Source organism: Sphaeramia orbicularis, chromosome 3 (genome assembly GCF_902148855.1).
Source record: "Sphaeramia orbicularis chromosome 3, fSphaOr1.1, whole genome shotgun sequence".
In the NCBI taxonomy this organism is placed as follows: domain Eukaryota; kingdom Metazoa; phylum Chordata; class Actinopteri; order Kurtiformes; family Apogonidae; genus Sphaeramia; species Sphaeramia orbicularis.
This window is the reverse complement of record NC_043959.1, coordinates 31,545,708-31,563,476: the sequence shown is the minus strand read 5'-3', so window position 1 is coordinate 31,563,476 and position 17,769 is coordinate 31,545,708. Positions and strand designations below refer to the sequence as shown.

Sequence of the window (17,769 nt, the reverse complement as noted above, 5' to 3'; positions counted from 1 at the left end):
TCTGCTTCATAATATTAATAATTTGTGACTGCGCTGCATGCTGGCTCCTTCTGTTAGAAAGACTGGAACTGCCTGCTCTGCACTGGCTCCCAATCCAAAGCTCCTTCATAGTCACCAGCTGTTTCTGAGCCTCCTTTCCGTCCTTAAGACCAAACTTTCAGAGTAAACCTGTCCAAACTTGAGAAACTCGCAACCCAGTTTGACAGCCTCCCCGTTACTTATGCAAGTAAGCATCCTCCTTTAATACAGCGAGCCTCCTCTAAAGCTTCTTCCCACTGAAAAGTGAATTCAGAAAGTAAACAAAGCCTGCTGAGTCTTGGACCGTAATACCAGGTTAGATCTTAGGCAAGAGCTTTCTATGTGAGTTGTTGGCCTGCATCCTTTTCCAAATCCCTGTTCAAATCCCTATCCATTTGTGCCAATCTAGTGATGCTTCTCTGTCAGTCTTGTGAATGAGTATCTGTGCATCTTCACAGAACATAGCTGCCTCTCTAAACGCAGAGGATGAAACGCTTCTTCAGCTAAACACTGTTTAATGTTGAGATGACAGTAGCACATTATAGCTTTTATCAGTCATGGTTTATTCATAACTTGCCATGTTCCCCTATTTCAATTAAGTGTCTTAGAATCATATCATAGCATTCATTTAACTGTGTTGCATTGTACAGGCGTTTCTGACCATTCACTGAACAAAACATACAGACAAGAGAAATCCAAGGGGTTTAGAGGCTTTAATTGCATCCTTTATGAAGAAACAAACACACACATCACTGTCAACAACTTTAAAGCATTCAGCAGGAATACTTACAGGAAGCTCTAAGTATTCCTGCTGAAGACAGTGGTTTCTACTTGGTCTAGTTCCCAAGCTTTGTGATTTTCACAGTTTTATATTAGTTATCTGATGATATTTAAAACATGAAACCTCAAAACTGCAGTGTGGACTGATGTAAAAAGAAAGTAGCACCGACTAAATCATAGAGTATTATTAAATAGACATTGTGTAAACCTGAACCCTGAGTTAATATTATTGATTCAGTGCAAATATACATTATTTAGTTACTTTGTATGCAATAAAAAACATAATACAGATTGTTTTGTGGCTATGTTAAATCAATGAAACCAAGCTGGATACCAAATTATGCATTAAAAAGTAATGAGGTACAAATTAAACTCAAAGTTAACAGCAGGAAAATATTAGATTCTTGCTACTTTGTACTTTAGTTTTGCAACCACTAGAAGTTGAAGCACTGCAGGATTTACTAACAAATACTGCTGTTTTTGAATAATTCATTTATTTTGATGTCTGTCAAGTGCAGTTTGAAAGGTAGTCAAATTAGTTTTGACTACTTTTCAAACTGCTTAAATCGAAGAAAATTACAAGATGTTACAAATTTTTTTATCACATACATCACTGCTGCACTTCAGTGTGATCCATGAATCCTTGAATATGACCCTGACGTGCGCTTTTAAGCATGATGCTGATGTTCATGAACACATACGTACCTCTAGCGCACAGGCTTTACACCTAATATAATGACTGATGGGTGTAAATTTAAATATTTCTGTATAATAGATTCGTCAGCCTTGTGATGCGAACCCAACCTTCACCCCAAGTCAGCCGAGACTGGAAGGAAAATGTAAAATTAAATACTGTTTGTTCATAGCATGGGGTGGTCAGAGGAAGGTTAGACTGACAAGGGAAAATGAGCCTGAGGTTGAGGCAGTCCGTTGGTAGAGTGGTTAAGGGCGCCAACCATGAACCACAACACAACATAAATTCCCTAAGATAAAATCCTTACAGAATAACAAATTTCTAGCAGAAAGTCAGTTCAGTTTAAAACATATCCAACCAAAAAATTTAACTTTTGCAATTAAAAAACTTCAAAAAATATTAAATTACTCACATATAAAAACACAGAGTATGTGCCTACTGCCGTACAGGTGCAGTATGTAGAGTAAATGCATTATTTAACATAACTGAGAAGTTAATCAAGTACTGTGTAGTGTATTTATGACTGCATACTGGCTTTCAGTTCCTCTAGGATCTCAGTGCCACTGTCCCATGCCATGACTTTTGCTTTGAGTGAAGTGTTCTCTTCCTGACCTTGCAGTTTGTCCAGCAGCTTCGCCAGTGTGTACCCCTTCCTGGGCATCACCACATCCTGTCCTCTCAAACACGAGGTGGGGCAGAGATCATTCCCACCATCCCCCACATAAAATATCCGCTCATACTCGACACCTCTGTCTGACTGATTTGATAGATGAAGCTCCAGGACTTCTTTTTTGCAGAGGTTAACAGGGCATTGAGTGCAGTTATGGGTGTGGTGACAGTGTATTTCCATGTACCCAAGTTCACTGAACTTCGCTGGGTTGGTAAAAACCTGATCGACAGCTCCTTGTACTCCTGCGGCATGGAGGATCCAGTCTATGAATATAGTGTTAGAGTCAGAGATGACTATGCAGTCAATGGTGCTTTTATGCTCTGATATGAAAGTCAGTAAATCCATCATTCCTGCTGTGAAAGGGATGGTCTCCATCACACTGCGGACCCTGTCAGGAGTCACCTCCTGGTCTCCTGGATGAACAGATGGGAAAAAGGTTATAACAGGTAGATAATTAATGTTATTAGACCATAACAGGAAACATTTCAGCAGAATTTCAGAGTTTTATCTGTCTTCTTTGTATTCATAATCAAACAGATGATTTCGGGTTTATCTGAAAATAACTGTGCTGTTATATACAGTCGGGGAGAAAATGATTAGACCATCAAAAGTCATCAAAAACAATGGTTATGCAGTCAAGTACTAACTCTTGTGTGTATCATGTGACTAAAACAGACAGAAAAGAAAGCATGGAAAGCACAGTTTTTGTCAGTACAATGCCATAGCTATTGATGTGAGAACTGAAGTGATTTTGGTTATTATCAAGAAAACTAGGGATGCACCAATACCACTTTTTTCCAGACAAGTACAAGTACTTACATTTGAGTACTTGCCGATACCGATTACCAATAGGAGAATTTAATAATCCCATTCCAGTTCTTAGTTCCTTTTGTAAATGTGCTTTATTGTCGTTGTCATTAGTCTGACTGGAACAAAGTGCTGCTACTGACATTTTTTGTGTTGGAATGAGCGTTTCTCAATTAATCCACCAGGGGGCGCCGCTCTTAATTAACCATACTGGACAATTACCATGAAGAAGAGTAAAATTTTTTGACAAGAAGAAATTCAGTAATATCAAACATGGAGACGACAGAGGTAACACTAATGTGATACTGATGTTGCAGCATTTTCGCTGGTAAGGTTTAAAAGCGAAGCTTCAGGAGGTAGAGAAAAGAGAAATGAGCGATAAGTTTCATTTTCACTTCCGCTGGCAGTGGTCTGCACTGCTCCGTACCCCCATAGTATTATAAGTAGGATGGAAACTGGCCCGGCCCTGGGTAGTTGTCTTAAATCTGTCAGTAGTTTTTCTCTAACTCACACAGTGGCTCTTTGAACAGATCCTCTACCTCCACAGTTCCCGGCGGTATTCTCTATCTGGGTACGCATCCGCAAGCACCTGCAAAATGGATGGAATGTACGCAGAGGACGAACAGAACGTCTGTGTCTTTAACGTTACTTGCAGTCAGCGTTACTTTTATCAGCGTCATTTATTTTGAAAAATTTCCACACTCCCCACACATTATTCCACCGCTGCGTACCTGCTGCACTGAACTGGGAATGTCACACGGCCGTAAGTGGTATTGGTACAATTGTATCAGATTACTTTTACGAGTACGAGTGCAAGTACACACACTGAGTACTGGATCGATGCATCCCTAAAGAACACCATGAAAAATGTCTGGATATCAGCTCTTAAATTAAACTCTTACGAGCTTTTTTTGTTGTTATCATTATATTTATCCAAACAAATGTAAATCTTTAGTCGTACCAGGCATTAAAATGAATGAGAAATTGAAGAAAACAAGGGTGGTGTAATAATTTTTTCCGCAACTGTATCATAATAATAATAATAATAATAATAATAATAATAATAATAATAATAATAATAATAATAGTAATAATAGCTTTATTTATATAGCACCTTCTAAAACAAAGTTTACAAAGTGCTTTTGACAGACAAAGTAGAGGGCACAACAGCAGGATAGAAGAAGCAAGTAAAAACACTAAAACAGAAGCAACACAATAAGAGAGATGTGTACAACAAATGCAAAAACATGACACCTCGAATAAATTAAATGAATCGGAATAAAGAGGGCAGGGATAACGTAACATGATGCTGTCAAATCAATGTAAAAATAAAGGAGTGAGATAAGACAACATCATGTATGAGCATATAAATTAATAATCAAACAGGATAAGATTCAAATTTAAAAAATTAAAAATTAAAAGGGACAAACATCACATAAAAGCAAGTCTATAAAAATGTGTTTTAAGAAGTGATTTAAAAGATGTCACTGATTCCGCAAGCCTTATCTCCTCGGGCAGGCCATTCCAAAGTCGAGGGGCCCTGATGGAAAAGGCCCAGTCACCCTTAGATTTAAGCCTCGACTTTGGAACAGCCAGGAGCCCTCTGCCCGAGGATCTAAGGCTGTGTACTGGCTCATAGTCAACTAGCATCTCATCTATATAGGTAGGGGCCGTACTCATTGTATGGTCGGTGTTTAACTCTTCATCAGGTAAGTGACTATTTTTGGTCATTTCTGCATATATTACAAGACAGTGACTATGTCTGCAACAGTTACAGTGAGTCAACAATCTCAGGTCCAAAGTGGTCGACAGGGTCTGTAAGGTCCACCTCTGCATGAACAGTGAGTGTACCTGCTTTGTTAGGTACCATGAAGTAATGGTACTAATGTAAGGAATGATGTTCAAAGGGAGAATGTGGATGTGGACAGGGGTCTGGATCAGCATTTACGTTGTAATTTTCAAAAAGTGATAATGTTCCTTTCACCTTACATGTGTTTTTCTTGTATTTTTTATAAATAATTCTTGGACCCCCCCCATTTAGAACCAAATATGGTAACTTCATTGACCTTGATCTTCTACATGACAATAAAACATTTTGAAAATGTTCACAAAAGTAATAAAATCTTGTTAGGTCCTCCAATAACACACTAAGGTTGAAATTTTGAATTTCACAGTATTTCTGAGTGCCCTATAAAGGGTTAATGTTTCAATTTTCTGCACAAATAAATGGCATATAAACATCAAAATAGACTCTCACCTATGTACTTCATGACTCTGCCCATAAACTCAGTCCAGTGGCCTTTCCTGTAGGACTTCTTCACAGAATCAGGAAGAGTCTGATTTGGAAGACATCTGGGGGGAAAAAAGTAGATTTGCATTTATTTGAAGCATTAAAAGATCCTATCCCTCATTTGCATTGTAATAAGTATCTGACTAAAACTTTATTTACATGCTACTTCTTAAAACACATGGTTAGCAAGTACTGCACACATAAAAACAGAGAGATTAACCTTCAAAGACATAATCTACTGATCCAAAAATGTTTAATAACTTAATAACACTAATCCTATTAAAATATTTAACATTTAATCAGCATCAAATATGACTCATTTGAATGATCAGAGGCTCAGTAGTGAATGTGGAAACACCATCATCTTCTGCAAGACTGATTTACTAATGAAACCGAGTAGTTTGAAAAAATACATTTTAGTTGTTGATGTTGTGATTGACTTGTTTGTTTATTTATTTATTTTCTTTCCTTAAATATACCAGAATGCACTGTCTTGACTGGTTTGTTATGCATGTTTTACCCCCCCGCCCCCCCCCCCCATGAGTTCTGTTTGTTTGTCATGTCCAGTGTCAATCTTTGTATCATGAACACATTACTTGAAATTATAAGTGTTATATTTGTTAAATGTTGGAAAGTTCTATGAATGTTGAGAGGCTCTATAAATAAAGTAAAAAAACAAATAAAACAGAAGTAGTAGATGCATATTCTTATGTTCAGTTAATGATATATTTTGCTGAGAGAGTCACAAGTTTTCTCTGTTTTGAAACAATAAGCCTTGAATTTACTCTGACCTTTTTATAAACATTATCATAGACAGTAAATTAAATATAGCAAAAAACAACACTGAAAAATGCAAAATGCAGAGGATATTATAAAAAATAATGGTGATCAATCGCTCAGGAGAGGTTAAATGTAGAGAAAAATGCATTTAGAAATTGCCATAAAAACAGCTCAAAGTCTTTGAGGGTTAAACAAAAGTGCATCAAATAAGGTAAAACATTCATGACAAAACCACAGCACATAAGGACAGAGCGTTTATATGAATGGAAACAAATATGCAAAAAAAAAAAAAAAACAATATCCAGTGTTCAAAATGTGTGTAACCCCACACATATGAACTGAAATAACATACACACCTATACATAAACTTGCTAAAATACATAGATATATCTATTTAATTTACTAAATGATCCATGTATAGACGTTTTTTTTTGTTTGTTTGTTTGTTTTTAAATTTATTTTATTTTACCTGATCACCCATGTGTCACTGTTGTCATCCACCACAGTGTGGTCAAAATCAAACACCATCAGAGTCTTCATTCTTTCAATGAAAACAAACAGGAAAATTATTATAAACACAGAATTACAAAAGATTTTAACATTACAAAGGTTTGCAAATGCTCGAGGTGTCATAATATTTCAGTTTACTTTCGCTTTTTATTTCATATATAATTAGTAACACCAAACCAGCCTCTTTTAGACAATGTATTAAAATGTACAACGGCTACTAATACTGTATAAAAACTCCAGTGAATAAATCTGTATTGTATAAATAGACAGTATTCTGGTTTATTAATAAACACAGGTTCATTTCAAGTAGCAGTGCAGCTAATGATGAAACCCTCTGCTCTGACTGGGCGAAAATAGACAAAAAGACCAAATTAAACAACGACTCATGGGTAAAACTATACCCTGGATCCACACTCAAACACGTCTAAAATATCCATTTTAATACTAAACACTGATAAACTGACCTCTGTACGTCTGACATGTGTCCAGTCCACCGGTTTCTTCTTCTTCTAATTTTTCAACTTGTGTCTCAAGATGTGACTCATTACCGACACCTGCTGGTCAAAGCGAGAATTTCACTCAATATTCATCCTTGCCTTCATATAATAATAATAATAATAATAATAATAATAATAATAATAATAATAATAATAATAATAGTAGTAGTCCACTATGTTCATTACAATTTTGGATAATAATTATGATTGGCTTAGGAACTACCCAAAACACATTAATGTACTGTTGTAAAAGAGCAGACCCATTTCAGAATAGTAGACTTTAATGCTGCAGCTATGTGGTAAGGCTAGTTTTAATATCTACATACACTGCTGACAAGTTTAATTTATAATCACTAATAACAGTTTATCAGTTGATATGTACAAACTGCAAAATGTGTAATAATGTGTAGTAAGGTTATGATTGAGTATGCATGGCTGTGTATGTGTGAATAAGTAATAGGTGTGAGTAGTGTGCATTATTTTTCTTCTTCCTCTTTTTTTTTTTTTTTTTTTTTTTTTACCTTGCTTTAATTCATTAATAAGTTTATTTACTTTTTATTATTAGATGTGTTCTGTTCTTACTCTGGGCTTTGAGTTTTGTTGTATTTTCATATGCAATGACAATAAAGGAAATCTTAATGAGTCACTAAAGATTAAGTGACAGAAAACACGTAAGTACCCCAATATTTAACTACAACAACAATGCATGAGTAAATCTTTAATTTGAGTGTTCAGTTGTATGAAAGAAAATGTGACATGTGCAAATTGTTTTGGAAACCTGTGTCTCCTCTTCATTGGCACAAGACACTGAAGCAAGATTACTATTGGTGCTATTATTGATACATTAATGTGTTCATCTTTAAAGCTGCAGGTGGTAATGGCAAGGCTAGTTTTAATTTTTAGTTTTAATATGCATACTTTTAGCTATTTTAATTCCTAATTGCTCCATTACAATTTATTAACCTGATTTTTGTGATATTTACAACAAGTGGGTTACTAAAGGTGAAATAAATGTAGACTATCAATCAATCAAATTTTATTTACATAGTGCCAAATCCGAACAAAAGTTATCTCATGACATTTTACATATTATATTATATTATATTATATTATATTATATTATATTATATTATATTATATTATATTATATTATATTATATAGAGCTGATCGAAACCAGACTCTTAAGCCAAGATTAGAAGAGAAAATTCAGAATATTTGGCTTCAAATTGTAGTGGGGTGGAAATACTTAGGACAAAACACTTAACTACCTCAAAACTGAAGTACAACAGTGCATGAGCAAATATGCAAATATTAGTATTTGGTTGTATGGAGAAAAAAAAAATGAGTGTAAGTTATTTTGGATATCGTGTGTATCGTGTTACTCAGTGAATATTTTGTTGCTATTACCAACCCCAAAACACAAAAAAACAGGCTTTTGTTTGATAAAACGTGAGTTTACACCAGTGTTTTTCAACCTTGGGGTCGGGACCCCACATGGGGTCGCCTGGAATTTCCAGTAATTGATTAAAAAAAAAAAAAAATTACTTATAAAAAAATCTATGGTGAGTTGAGAGAGACAATCACAATCCATAAAAGACATGACAAACTGTGAAGCTGAAACTGAAGCACTGTGTTTCTGTTTATCTTTCAAATGTTCATTGTGGTCGGTTTCAGATGCTGCAGCTCTTTCATAATTCATAGTTTGAGTTTTTGTTTGTTCAGTATTAATTGTCAGCCTTGTAAATCCGAGGACACATAGAATAAAAACATTTTCTATTATGTCAGTTTTTTTGTGGCAAATAAATTCTCATGACTTTCAATAAACTAATTGATCATACACTGTCTTTCAATCCCTGCCTCAAAATATTGTAAATTTTGCTTCCCCACCCTGTACACCTGGCTTTTCTGCCTCCGTCCATAATAATATACATTATATAGACTAAATGTCATCTAAAATTAATGTTTATGTGCAACATAGTATAGCAAACTATTACATGATCAAAAACAAATTAATTTTAGAAACAAAAGGGTCTCTGTTTTGAATATCTGGAGTCACAAGAAATTTGTGATGTTAAAATGGGGTCAGGGGTCAAAAAAGGTTGGGAACCATTGGTTTACACCACTGTTTCTCAAAGTGTGGGGCGGGCCCCCCAAGGGGGGCGCGAAGGCATGCCGGGGGGGCATGGGATCTCTCCTGGGTGGTTGTTTTTTTTTCTCCTTCAGGTTAGAGCATGTAGCAGGTGGAACTAATATTTTAGTGTTGGAGCACCCTGGACTCATTTTAGGGACGTACAACAAACAAATCTACTGCCATGGTGATCTGTCACTAGACAAGACAAAGAGTTTAAGTTTGGACAATGGACAAGGACTGGACTGGAAAAGAAAAATGTGGAATGCTTCTGTTTTTGCACAGTTTGTACAGTTTGCACTTTAATGTTCTGAGATGTGCAATGGAAATGGGCTCATTGCAGCCACTGATATTGCTAAAATGTTCATCTTTATTACCAAAATTTGTTTGTTGTTCTAAAAAAAGTAACTTTATTGTCATAGTTGTAAGATAATTGCACATTTCCAATTTTTATTTGGAAAAATATTGTCGCGGAGCAGTCTGGTTGAGTTTATTTGTATTGTTCAAGCAAAAATCTAAGTTATTTTTAATTTGAACAACAAATTATTCAAGGAAAAGCAAAATGTATTGTTGCAATATTGACGTTTCTTTCAATAAAAGTTATAATTGCACCACTGTTACAATGTTGTTGGGGTTGGGGGGGGCTGGAGATTTTTCGTCCTCCAAAGGGGGGCCCGACAGAAAAAGACTGAGAACCACTGGTTTCCACAAAGGCGGTGAATTACATGTGTCTTACCACCAGGTGGCAGTAACACAAACTTCTACCAAAGTAAACAGAGTAGAAGAAGAAGTCAATCCCTTGGTTCAGTTCCTGGTTGCATAAAGTCAACAACCAGCCATATCGCTTTAAATTGCTGTTTTTTCCCCCCACCAACTCAGACAGAAACAGGGACTTTAGCCGAAATGTTTAAGGGTCTGGGGACGTGGTTGGGTTTGGAGACCCCGACGTACACTAAGACGTCGGATGAAAAGGAAAACCTGAGTGTGGAGCAGGAAGAAAAGGTGGTAGAAGCCCAAAATGAGGTAAACAAACAGCCCCCAGCTGAACAGGATCAAGAAGAACTGACGAAAGAGGACAGTTCAGAAGAAAGCAAAGGGCTGGGTGGTGAGAAATGACTTATTTTAATTTGTCTTCGATAATTCTCTGCTCTAGTTTAGTTAAGTTCATGCTAAGCTAGGTTATTGACGTTAGCAGCATGTCTCTTCTGTGTCTTGTGTTAGCTTCATCAGCCTATCGTTAGCTTTGCTGCTCATGTCAACCTCGAATTAATGCATCGATATACATAAAATTTACATTTGTTACACAATTTTCCCTTCTATTCCTCCGTCTCCAATGAACAAAACCATTTTCTTTTATTTTTTGTGCTAAACTCTTTCTACAGGGTGTCCCATAAGTCTCCATGCATAGGAAAAATAAACGTTTCTTGACATAAACCATTTTTATTTATATAATATGCTCTATATGACTGCCATTTTGTTGGGAACACATTTCAATGCGTGTCCTCCACTGCTGAAGAATTATAAAGAAGAAATATAAAGAAATACATGTTAGAACCGTATATATTTGGAATGTATTATGTCTCCTATGTATGGAGACTTATGGGACACCCTGTACATTTACCTTATGCTGGTATGACAATGTCCTTATTATACTGTTGCAACTAACATTCTCACAGTCGGACACAGTTGTAAACCATGTTATTCTCTCCCATTCCTGCTCCACTGTAGAATACATCTTCAGTTTTGCCACCAGTGCCACCAAGAAGATATCTGAATCAGTGGTTGAAACTGCTCAGACTATCAAGAAGAGTGTGGAGGAAGGGAAGATCGACGGCATCATAGACAAGGCATGTTGCGCTGCTGGTTTGTTTTGCAGTATTTTCAGGGTTAGCCTCTGAGATACAAGAGCTTTGATATTTTTTCAAGGTCATGCAGTTCCCAGCGAAGGTCTTTATTTGACTTTTGTGTGTTTTCTTTTTGTGCAACTCAAGACTTTTCTAGGAGACTTCCAGAAGGAGCAAGAGAAGTTTGTCCAAGAAAAAAAGGCAAAAAGATCAGGTGAACACAAACCTCTTTAAAGTAATACATATTGCATACTAATAAGCGTCATATTGCTATTTCAGATTCTCATAATGATGTCTTCATTTGAGACAGATAAGATTATCTTACAGTTTCAGATGCTTTGCACATCTGTCATTATTATGGGAAGCATTTTTATGTATCACGGTGTGTACGTGGGAAAAAACAATGGCCTCAGAAGTCTGCACCATTATGAAAATGATGGCTAATTGGAGCTTTAATTTGCACTGATTTCCAATATATATGGAAAGTGTGAACACCTCTTTGAGTGTTTCATCTTCAGATGTGGGTGCCTTGTTTTGAAAATACTGAAAATAAGTAAATACATCACATTAAGCAGTTATTTCAAGTTACATTAGAAGGAAAGTGTTGTTTCAATATTTGAAGTAAAAAAAACAAAGTAAACCCCAACATTTTACACTTCTGTGATTGCTAACAAATATGTTTCTCAATTCAAATAAGCTGTTATATTAAATACTGTCTTATTACAATTCTAAAAGTAAACATTTTTAGTAGGAGCTTTTGTGCTTGTAGAGTTGTTTGCTTGTTGGATATTTCAGCTGATTTCAGTGTCAGAAAGCTACGCATACATATCTAAAAGTGTCAAACTCAAACCTTGAGCTGAAATAACTGAAGATGTGCATACTGTTTGTCTCTAGAAGCGGCAGTACCTCCTTGGATCGGTTACAATGAGGAAGAGACCATTCAGCAACAAATCCTCGCCCTTTCAGCTGTAAGCAAAGAGATCATATCTAACGTGTTAGAGTCTCTGTAATTTTCTTGTTGTCATTTACCATTGTGACTTTGTGTAACCTGAGATTCTCTGTGGCTGTATTTTGTTCAATTTTAGGACAAGAGGAACTTCTTGCGTGACCCTCCTGCTGGTGTTCAGTTCAACTTTGACATGGAGCAGATGTATCCTCTAGCTGCAGTGATGCTGGAAGAAGACCAGCTCCTCAACCGCATGCGCTTTGACCTCGTCCCTAAACAGTAAGTTGTGTATTGGCAGGCTTGTGTGTGTGATTCTGTTTATGTATGTATTTATAGTCTGTGAATTACTTAGTAGGGAATTGTGGAGGTAGATGTTTTTGTACTGAACTCTTTTTGGGGTGCTTAAGACATCAAAACTTAATGACATAGTGGGGTCATACTTTTATTATCCTCTCTCCTGACACTATACAATTACGAAACAAGGGTGCATTAGTATCAGTGTTCTGATGTTCAGTCACAGCTGTGATTGCAATTTTTTTTTTTCTTATTTTAGTTGCTACATCTCTGCCTTTGTCTATAGATAAGGTGCTAGCCCTCACATTTACCGGCGTTTTACAACAGTATTACATGGTGAGCTGTTAAATTAAGCTGTTAATTTAAAAAGCTCTTTATTTTACCTATTTTCTCATAGCATGATGTCATTGAACAGGAAAAGATAAATGTTAAATATACCACTATATTTACATATCCCCAGATTGGAGCAATCATCATCTTAAGTCACCTAACAGTAGATAAATAAACTGTCATAACAAATAATTAAATCACATTTTTTTCAGTGTCATGTACAAGTTACAATTATAATTGATTGTGTTCTGGCCACATAAACTGAAAAAAACATTATCAAAAATACTCTTTCTTTACTGAAACTATATACCTTATATGACGGAGATAGAGAAACTATATATTAATTAATAATATTAAGAAGCAAACTGGTTTCATTTTGAATTTATAAGCATTCAGTCTCTGTACAGGAATGATGTTTTGTGATTTATGCAATTTTCACAATTTTTTTTGAATACTAAAACATTGTTTAACCTAATTTTTTTGATGTATAGCTCAGCCCTAATGTCAAATCCTAGCATTTATTGAATCAGCATCCAAGTATCATCATATTATAGAATCAGGAGAGACTGTATCATCCCAGTACTAATAGATTTCTGAATAAAGGACTGTTTTGTTGCAGATGGAAGGGATTGGGGTTGACTCTTGGTTAAAGTGGGATTCTCTTACAGTGGCAGCTGTAACTTGTATAGCTGTACAAATCTAATAAATGTGCCAATGCTTTTTTTTGCTGTTGTTTTGTAACATCTTTCTGTGCTGACAGATTTATTACAGCTTTAGACAGACTTTAAAATGTGTTCTTACTCGTCCATTCAGACACATTTACAGTACACCCCCCTGTCGAACTCTTTTGACAGTGTGAAGGAGGAGGTCTTCTGGAGGAATTATTTCTACCGTGTGTCTCTGGTTAAGCAGTCGGCTCAGCTCACAGCACTGGCAGCCCAACAGCAGCAGCAGGATGGCGAGGACCGAGGGGCCAGTGTATCACCTGATGACATCGTCTTAACAGGTCAGGTTCACATGTTGCTTTAACTGTTCTGTTTTTTCACATGAGTTTTTATTTCCGCTCACTACAGTTTACACCTGTTCTGTTTTATTATTAGCTCATCAGCCATCTGTAAACTGCCATAAACTGCACCAAGTTGTATAAAAGTGCACTCATTTATGATATTCTAGATAATAACAGTTCAATATCTCTCTTATGTTTGTCCATTACTTATGAAGCTGTAGCCACTGATTAGTAAATTTGAGCACAAAGATGGCAAACAAGGACAGAACGGAAAAGGAATAAAGTCCACCCTTAACACCCAACATTATGGTGTGCCAATTCTGTGCAACATGATTCCAGCCTGCATGTGCCTTTTTTAAGTAACTCCTCTTGATTTCTGCTTTGTTTTCTGTGCTAAAAGTTGCCTTCAAAGGACTACAGACTACTTCAAATCACAGAGCAACATGGGGTTTAGATAACTAACAGTGCTTAACTCTGTCTCTGTAGATACTGTCAGACCAAAAACTCCACCTGTTTCCATCAGTGACATAAAGAAGGTAGAAATGCACAAAAAAAAATACACATAGTATTTTTTTTTAGAATGGACAGATGAAGTCATGTTGCTTTTCGTTTCTCCATCCCAGCCGCCTCAGGAAGAGGACGAGGAGATATCGACAAGTCCAGGAGTGTCCGAGTTTGTGAGTGATGCTTTTGACTCCACAGCCATCAATCAGGAGGACCTGAGGAAAGAGATGGAGCAGCTTGTGCTGGATAAGAAGGACAGCACCCCCTCTCCAGATGGTCAGTTTTGTCTTACTATTTATCAGACATTTACACTGACAGTCATTAAAAACTTTGAGGTACAAAATTTGGTATATATGGGTAAGTGGGGAGGATGGGTTGATACAATTTTGTTTGATCACTTAGTGTGTGACTGCTTGAGAAACTGATGAGTTCTCTCTTGGTCACACTTCATTGCACATCTGGGGGCCTCTGGAAAAGTGGATAAAATGCATTTTGAGCAATAAACAATATGAGTCTGTACAGTTTGAGTAGTGGCTTGGAAAGCCTTTATATGGGTGTCTCTATGAAACTGGTCCCTAAAACAGGACAGAGGGGCTAAAAATTCAAACCAGATGTAAACTAATGTTATGAAGCAAGTTTGGAAGCACTTTGGGTCTATTTTAAAAATGAATATTTACTGAGATAAAAGAGAAATAATTTTTCAGATAAAACACATTTTTATATTATTTTTATACAATAATCTGCATGTAACATGATAAAAAGGACACGAAAATTACGTGCTACTGTTTTTTCGAATGTCTTTATTCTCTCACAGGTACATTTTGGGAATCAAACTAATTATACAAGGCAGAGTGTTTCACAAAAATGACCGCTGTTGCAAAATCACTCGCGGTTTATTTGTGTTTAAATGGGCAGGTTCCGCATGTAACATGAGTGGACATGATGGGTTACACACGAAACCTGGAATGAGACTGCTGATTCATGAAAAACCCACATGTCTGGATTAGAAAAACCACTAGGATCATCAAATTTAGCACAGTGTCTTTATTTATAGCGGTATATAAGACCATTTCAACCCATGTTTTCCTACGTAGCTTTTCTTGTCCCAATTTTACTCATATTTTTGGCTCCAGTATTTGATTAAACATGTATTAATTTTGGGATGGCTCAGAGCAAGAGTATAATTTTTTTTTGCATTCATCTGAGATCATCATTAGGTACATCCTGGGGGGAAAATGTATGAGTTTCTCTTCTATTATTTGGTCTAAAAAGCTGGCAAAATGCCAGGTACCAAAATGAACCCAGTTTCATAGAAGCACCCATATAGGGTCTAAAAAAGCCACCATTGTTTTTCACGTCAAAATGCCGTGTCTGTCACATGAAGACCGTCTGAAGGTCTTGGGGATGGTGCAGGCCGGTTTGACCCATAGGCTGGACACAACCCATGATCTAAAATTAGGTGGAACGGTACAACAACACAGGCACTGTTGATGACAGACCACTCCCAGGTCGTGAAAGAGTCACCACACCCGACCAAGATCGCTGTATCCGGTTGCAGCACCTAAGGGACTGGTTTCACCCTGCCAGTCGCGCAGCATGTGAGACACCTGGAAGACACACCCCCAGGATAAGCAGCCCAACTGTGCGTCGCCGCCTGTGAGAAGCCAACCTCCAAGCCCGAAGGCCTTTCTGGAGTAATGTCCTCACAAGAACCTGACGACAGACACAGCTGAAATGGAACAGACAGCACTTAAGGTGTTCTTAGACTAGAGCAGGTTTTGTCTGGACCACCTGGATGGTCGGGAAGGTGTGTGGCGTCAACATGGCGAACGTTATGAGGAGTGCTGTATTCATGAGCAGAGTCATCATCCCAGTGTCAGTGTGATGGCATGGGCAGGAATTTCTTGTCACCACAGAACATCTCTTGTGGTTGTGGACCTCAAAATGACTGCTCACCGCTGTATCAACCAGATCCCGCAGCCACATGTCATCCTGTTCCTGCAGCAGCACCAAGATCTGGTGGTATTCCAGCAAGATTAAGTTATTGTTTCAACCTTTATTAGACATTTTCTCATTGTTGATATGTCAGTGTAATAGTCTGGTACGCAAAACTTAAATTTTAGTTGACAAAGTAAAAATGATTCCACCAATTGTTGCCAAAGTTTTTAATGACTGTCAGTGTAGTTAGATTTACTATCAAACAACTAGAATTATCTGTAGGCCTCAATTCTTTCATAAAAATGCAGAAAAAGGAACCGTCTAATTATTGGTGCTCCCTGTCTTCTCCAGACGAGTCAGCTGATTGGGAGAAGGAGCTGCAGCAGGAGCTTCAGGAGTACGAGGTGGTAACAGAGTCGGACAACAAAGACGACCAGTGGGATCAAGAGATCGAAAAGATGCTTCAGGCTGATGACAGCTAGACGACTGCTCCACGTCTGTCTGCGGCAAACTCAGTGATCATCCCACAGTGAATTAATGAATGAACGAATTGTGAAGAGTGATGCACAAGGGGATTATTTCGTACATCCTGTGCCCCGCTCCACCTGCTAGCCCAGTGTCATTACTTGTCTGTCCTGTACACGATGAGGGTGTAGATAAGATAATAGCAAAGGTGGAGAAGTGGTTCTGTTCAGGGGTATAAATGAAGTGCTAATTCACTGATCCTTCCAAAATTAGTTTCATCCACCCTACCACCTGACCCTAGTGTTTTCTCTGTGTGATGGAGGGAGAATCCACCAGGTGGCGCTTCAGTACAAGTTCTACAAAGTTTACAACTGGCTTTGGTTAAAAATCTCAGATCTGTATTCACTTATTTCTCTTTCCCTTGCTGCTTTCTGGTGAACTGTACAGTAAAGTCTTAGTATAGGTATAGTACAGTAGAGTAAAATGTAAAATTACTTTTATGTAAATACAGAAGATTCTAACGCTGTCTTTTACTATAAGTTGCATTTACATGTCATTCTATTTGCTCTTTGACATTTTGTATCTCATTTTAACATACTCTGTGCACCACTGTGTTCCTTTGTTTCTCTTCAACAGAAATACTGTAGATTTTCTGTTTTATCTGCTGACCTTTAATAAATATTTATATGACAATGGACTATATGCTATGTGCATTATCTTGGAACTGGATGCAGAGAAAAAAATTAAATGGGAATATTTTCAAAGATATTGTATAAATACAGTAACAGTTGTGATGAATGAAGCCATAATGCATTGTATGACTTGTGGGTAATTGTAAGAGGACAGAATTAGATCAAGAGACAAGTTTATCAGTCAGGAAAACAGTTAACTCACTCAAAATATATTGTAGCTTGTCCAGACATTGTCAGAATAAAGGGCAAAAGATAAAAGTGAAAAATGAGGCAAGGCATAGGTCATTCATACCAACAAGACTGAACATAGATAAAATAATGTAATATAAAAAATAAAAGTCCCGGGACACAATTCAAGACAGTGTGCTACAGTGTAGAAAGATTTAAGTAACAGAATTTTGTTTTACTCCATACACGTTTTCACAGGTGTGTTTGTCTTGTGATAACCTTAATAACGTCAGAAAATGACACATGTGACATTGATGCATGACGTATGAAGTGTTTAACAAACGCAACTGGAAGATAACTTTGCTATGCATCAATATTGTATGTACTATCCATCATTTTTAAACATT

At 36.9% G+C, this 17,769-nt stretch overlaps 2 protein-coding genes across 3 annotated transcripts; one reads left to right on the top strand and one right to left on the bottom strand.

Moving 5' to 3' along the window:
- Window positions 1-712: 712 nt before the first annotated feature.
- phospho2 (phosphatase, orphan 2) lies at window positions 713-7,054 on the bottom strand. Its single transcript, XM_030131062.1, has 4 exons — window positions 7,014-7,054; window positions 6,509-6,580; window positions 5,227-5,321; window positions 713-2,575 (listed from the first exon to the last, which is right to left on the bottom strand). Exons 1-4 carry the CDS (start codon window positions 7,028-7,030, stop codon window positions 2,010-2,012), a joined length of 750 nt encoding a protein of 249 aa, XP_029986922.1. The 5' UTR covers window positions 7,031-7,054; the 3' UTR covers window positions 713-2,009.
- Window positions 7,055-9,963: 2,909 nt separating this feature from the next.
- LOC115415809 (synapse-associated protein 1-like) lies at window positions 9,964-17,199 on the top strand. Of its 2 annotated transcripts, none has more exons than XM_030129459.1 (9): window positions 9,964-10,280; window positions 10,904-11,022; window positions 11,167-11,233; window positions 11,914-11,987; window positions 12,105-12,244; window positions 13,444-13,595; window positions 14,082-14,131; window positions 14,228-14,375; window positions 16,389-17,199. In XM_030129459.1, the coding sequence occupies exons 1-9, from the start codon at window positions 10,079-10,081 to the stop codon at window positions 16,517-16,519; spliced, it is 1,083 nt and encodes a 360-aa protein (XP_029985319.1). In that variant the 5' UTR covers window positions 9,964-10,078; the 3' UTR covers window positions 16,520-17,199. The 2 variants fall into 2 exon arrangements, with proteins under 2 accessions (XP_029985319.1, XP_029985311.1); XM_030129451.1 differs by having other exon boundaries at window positions 14,219-14,375.
- The last annotated feature ends 570 nt before the right edge of the window (window positions 17,200-17,769 follow it).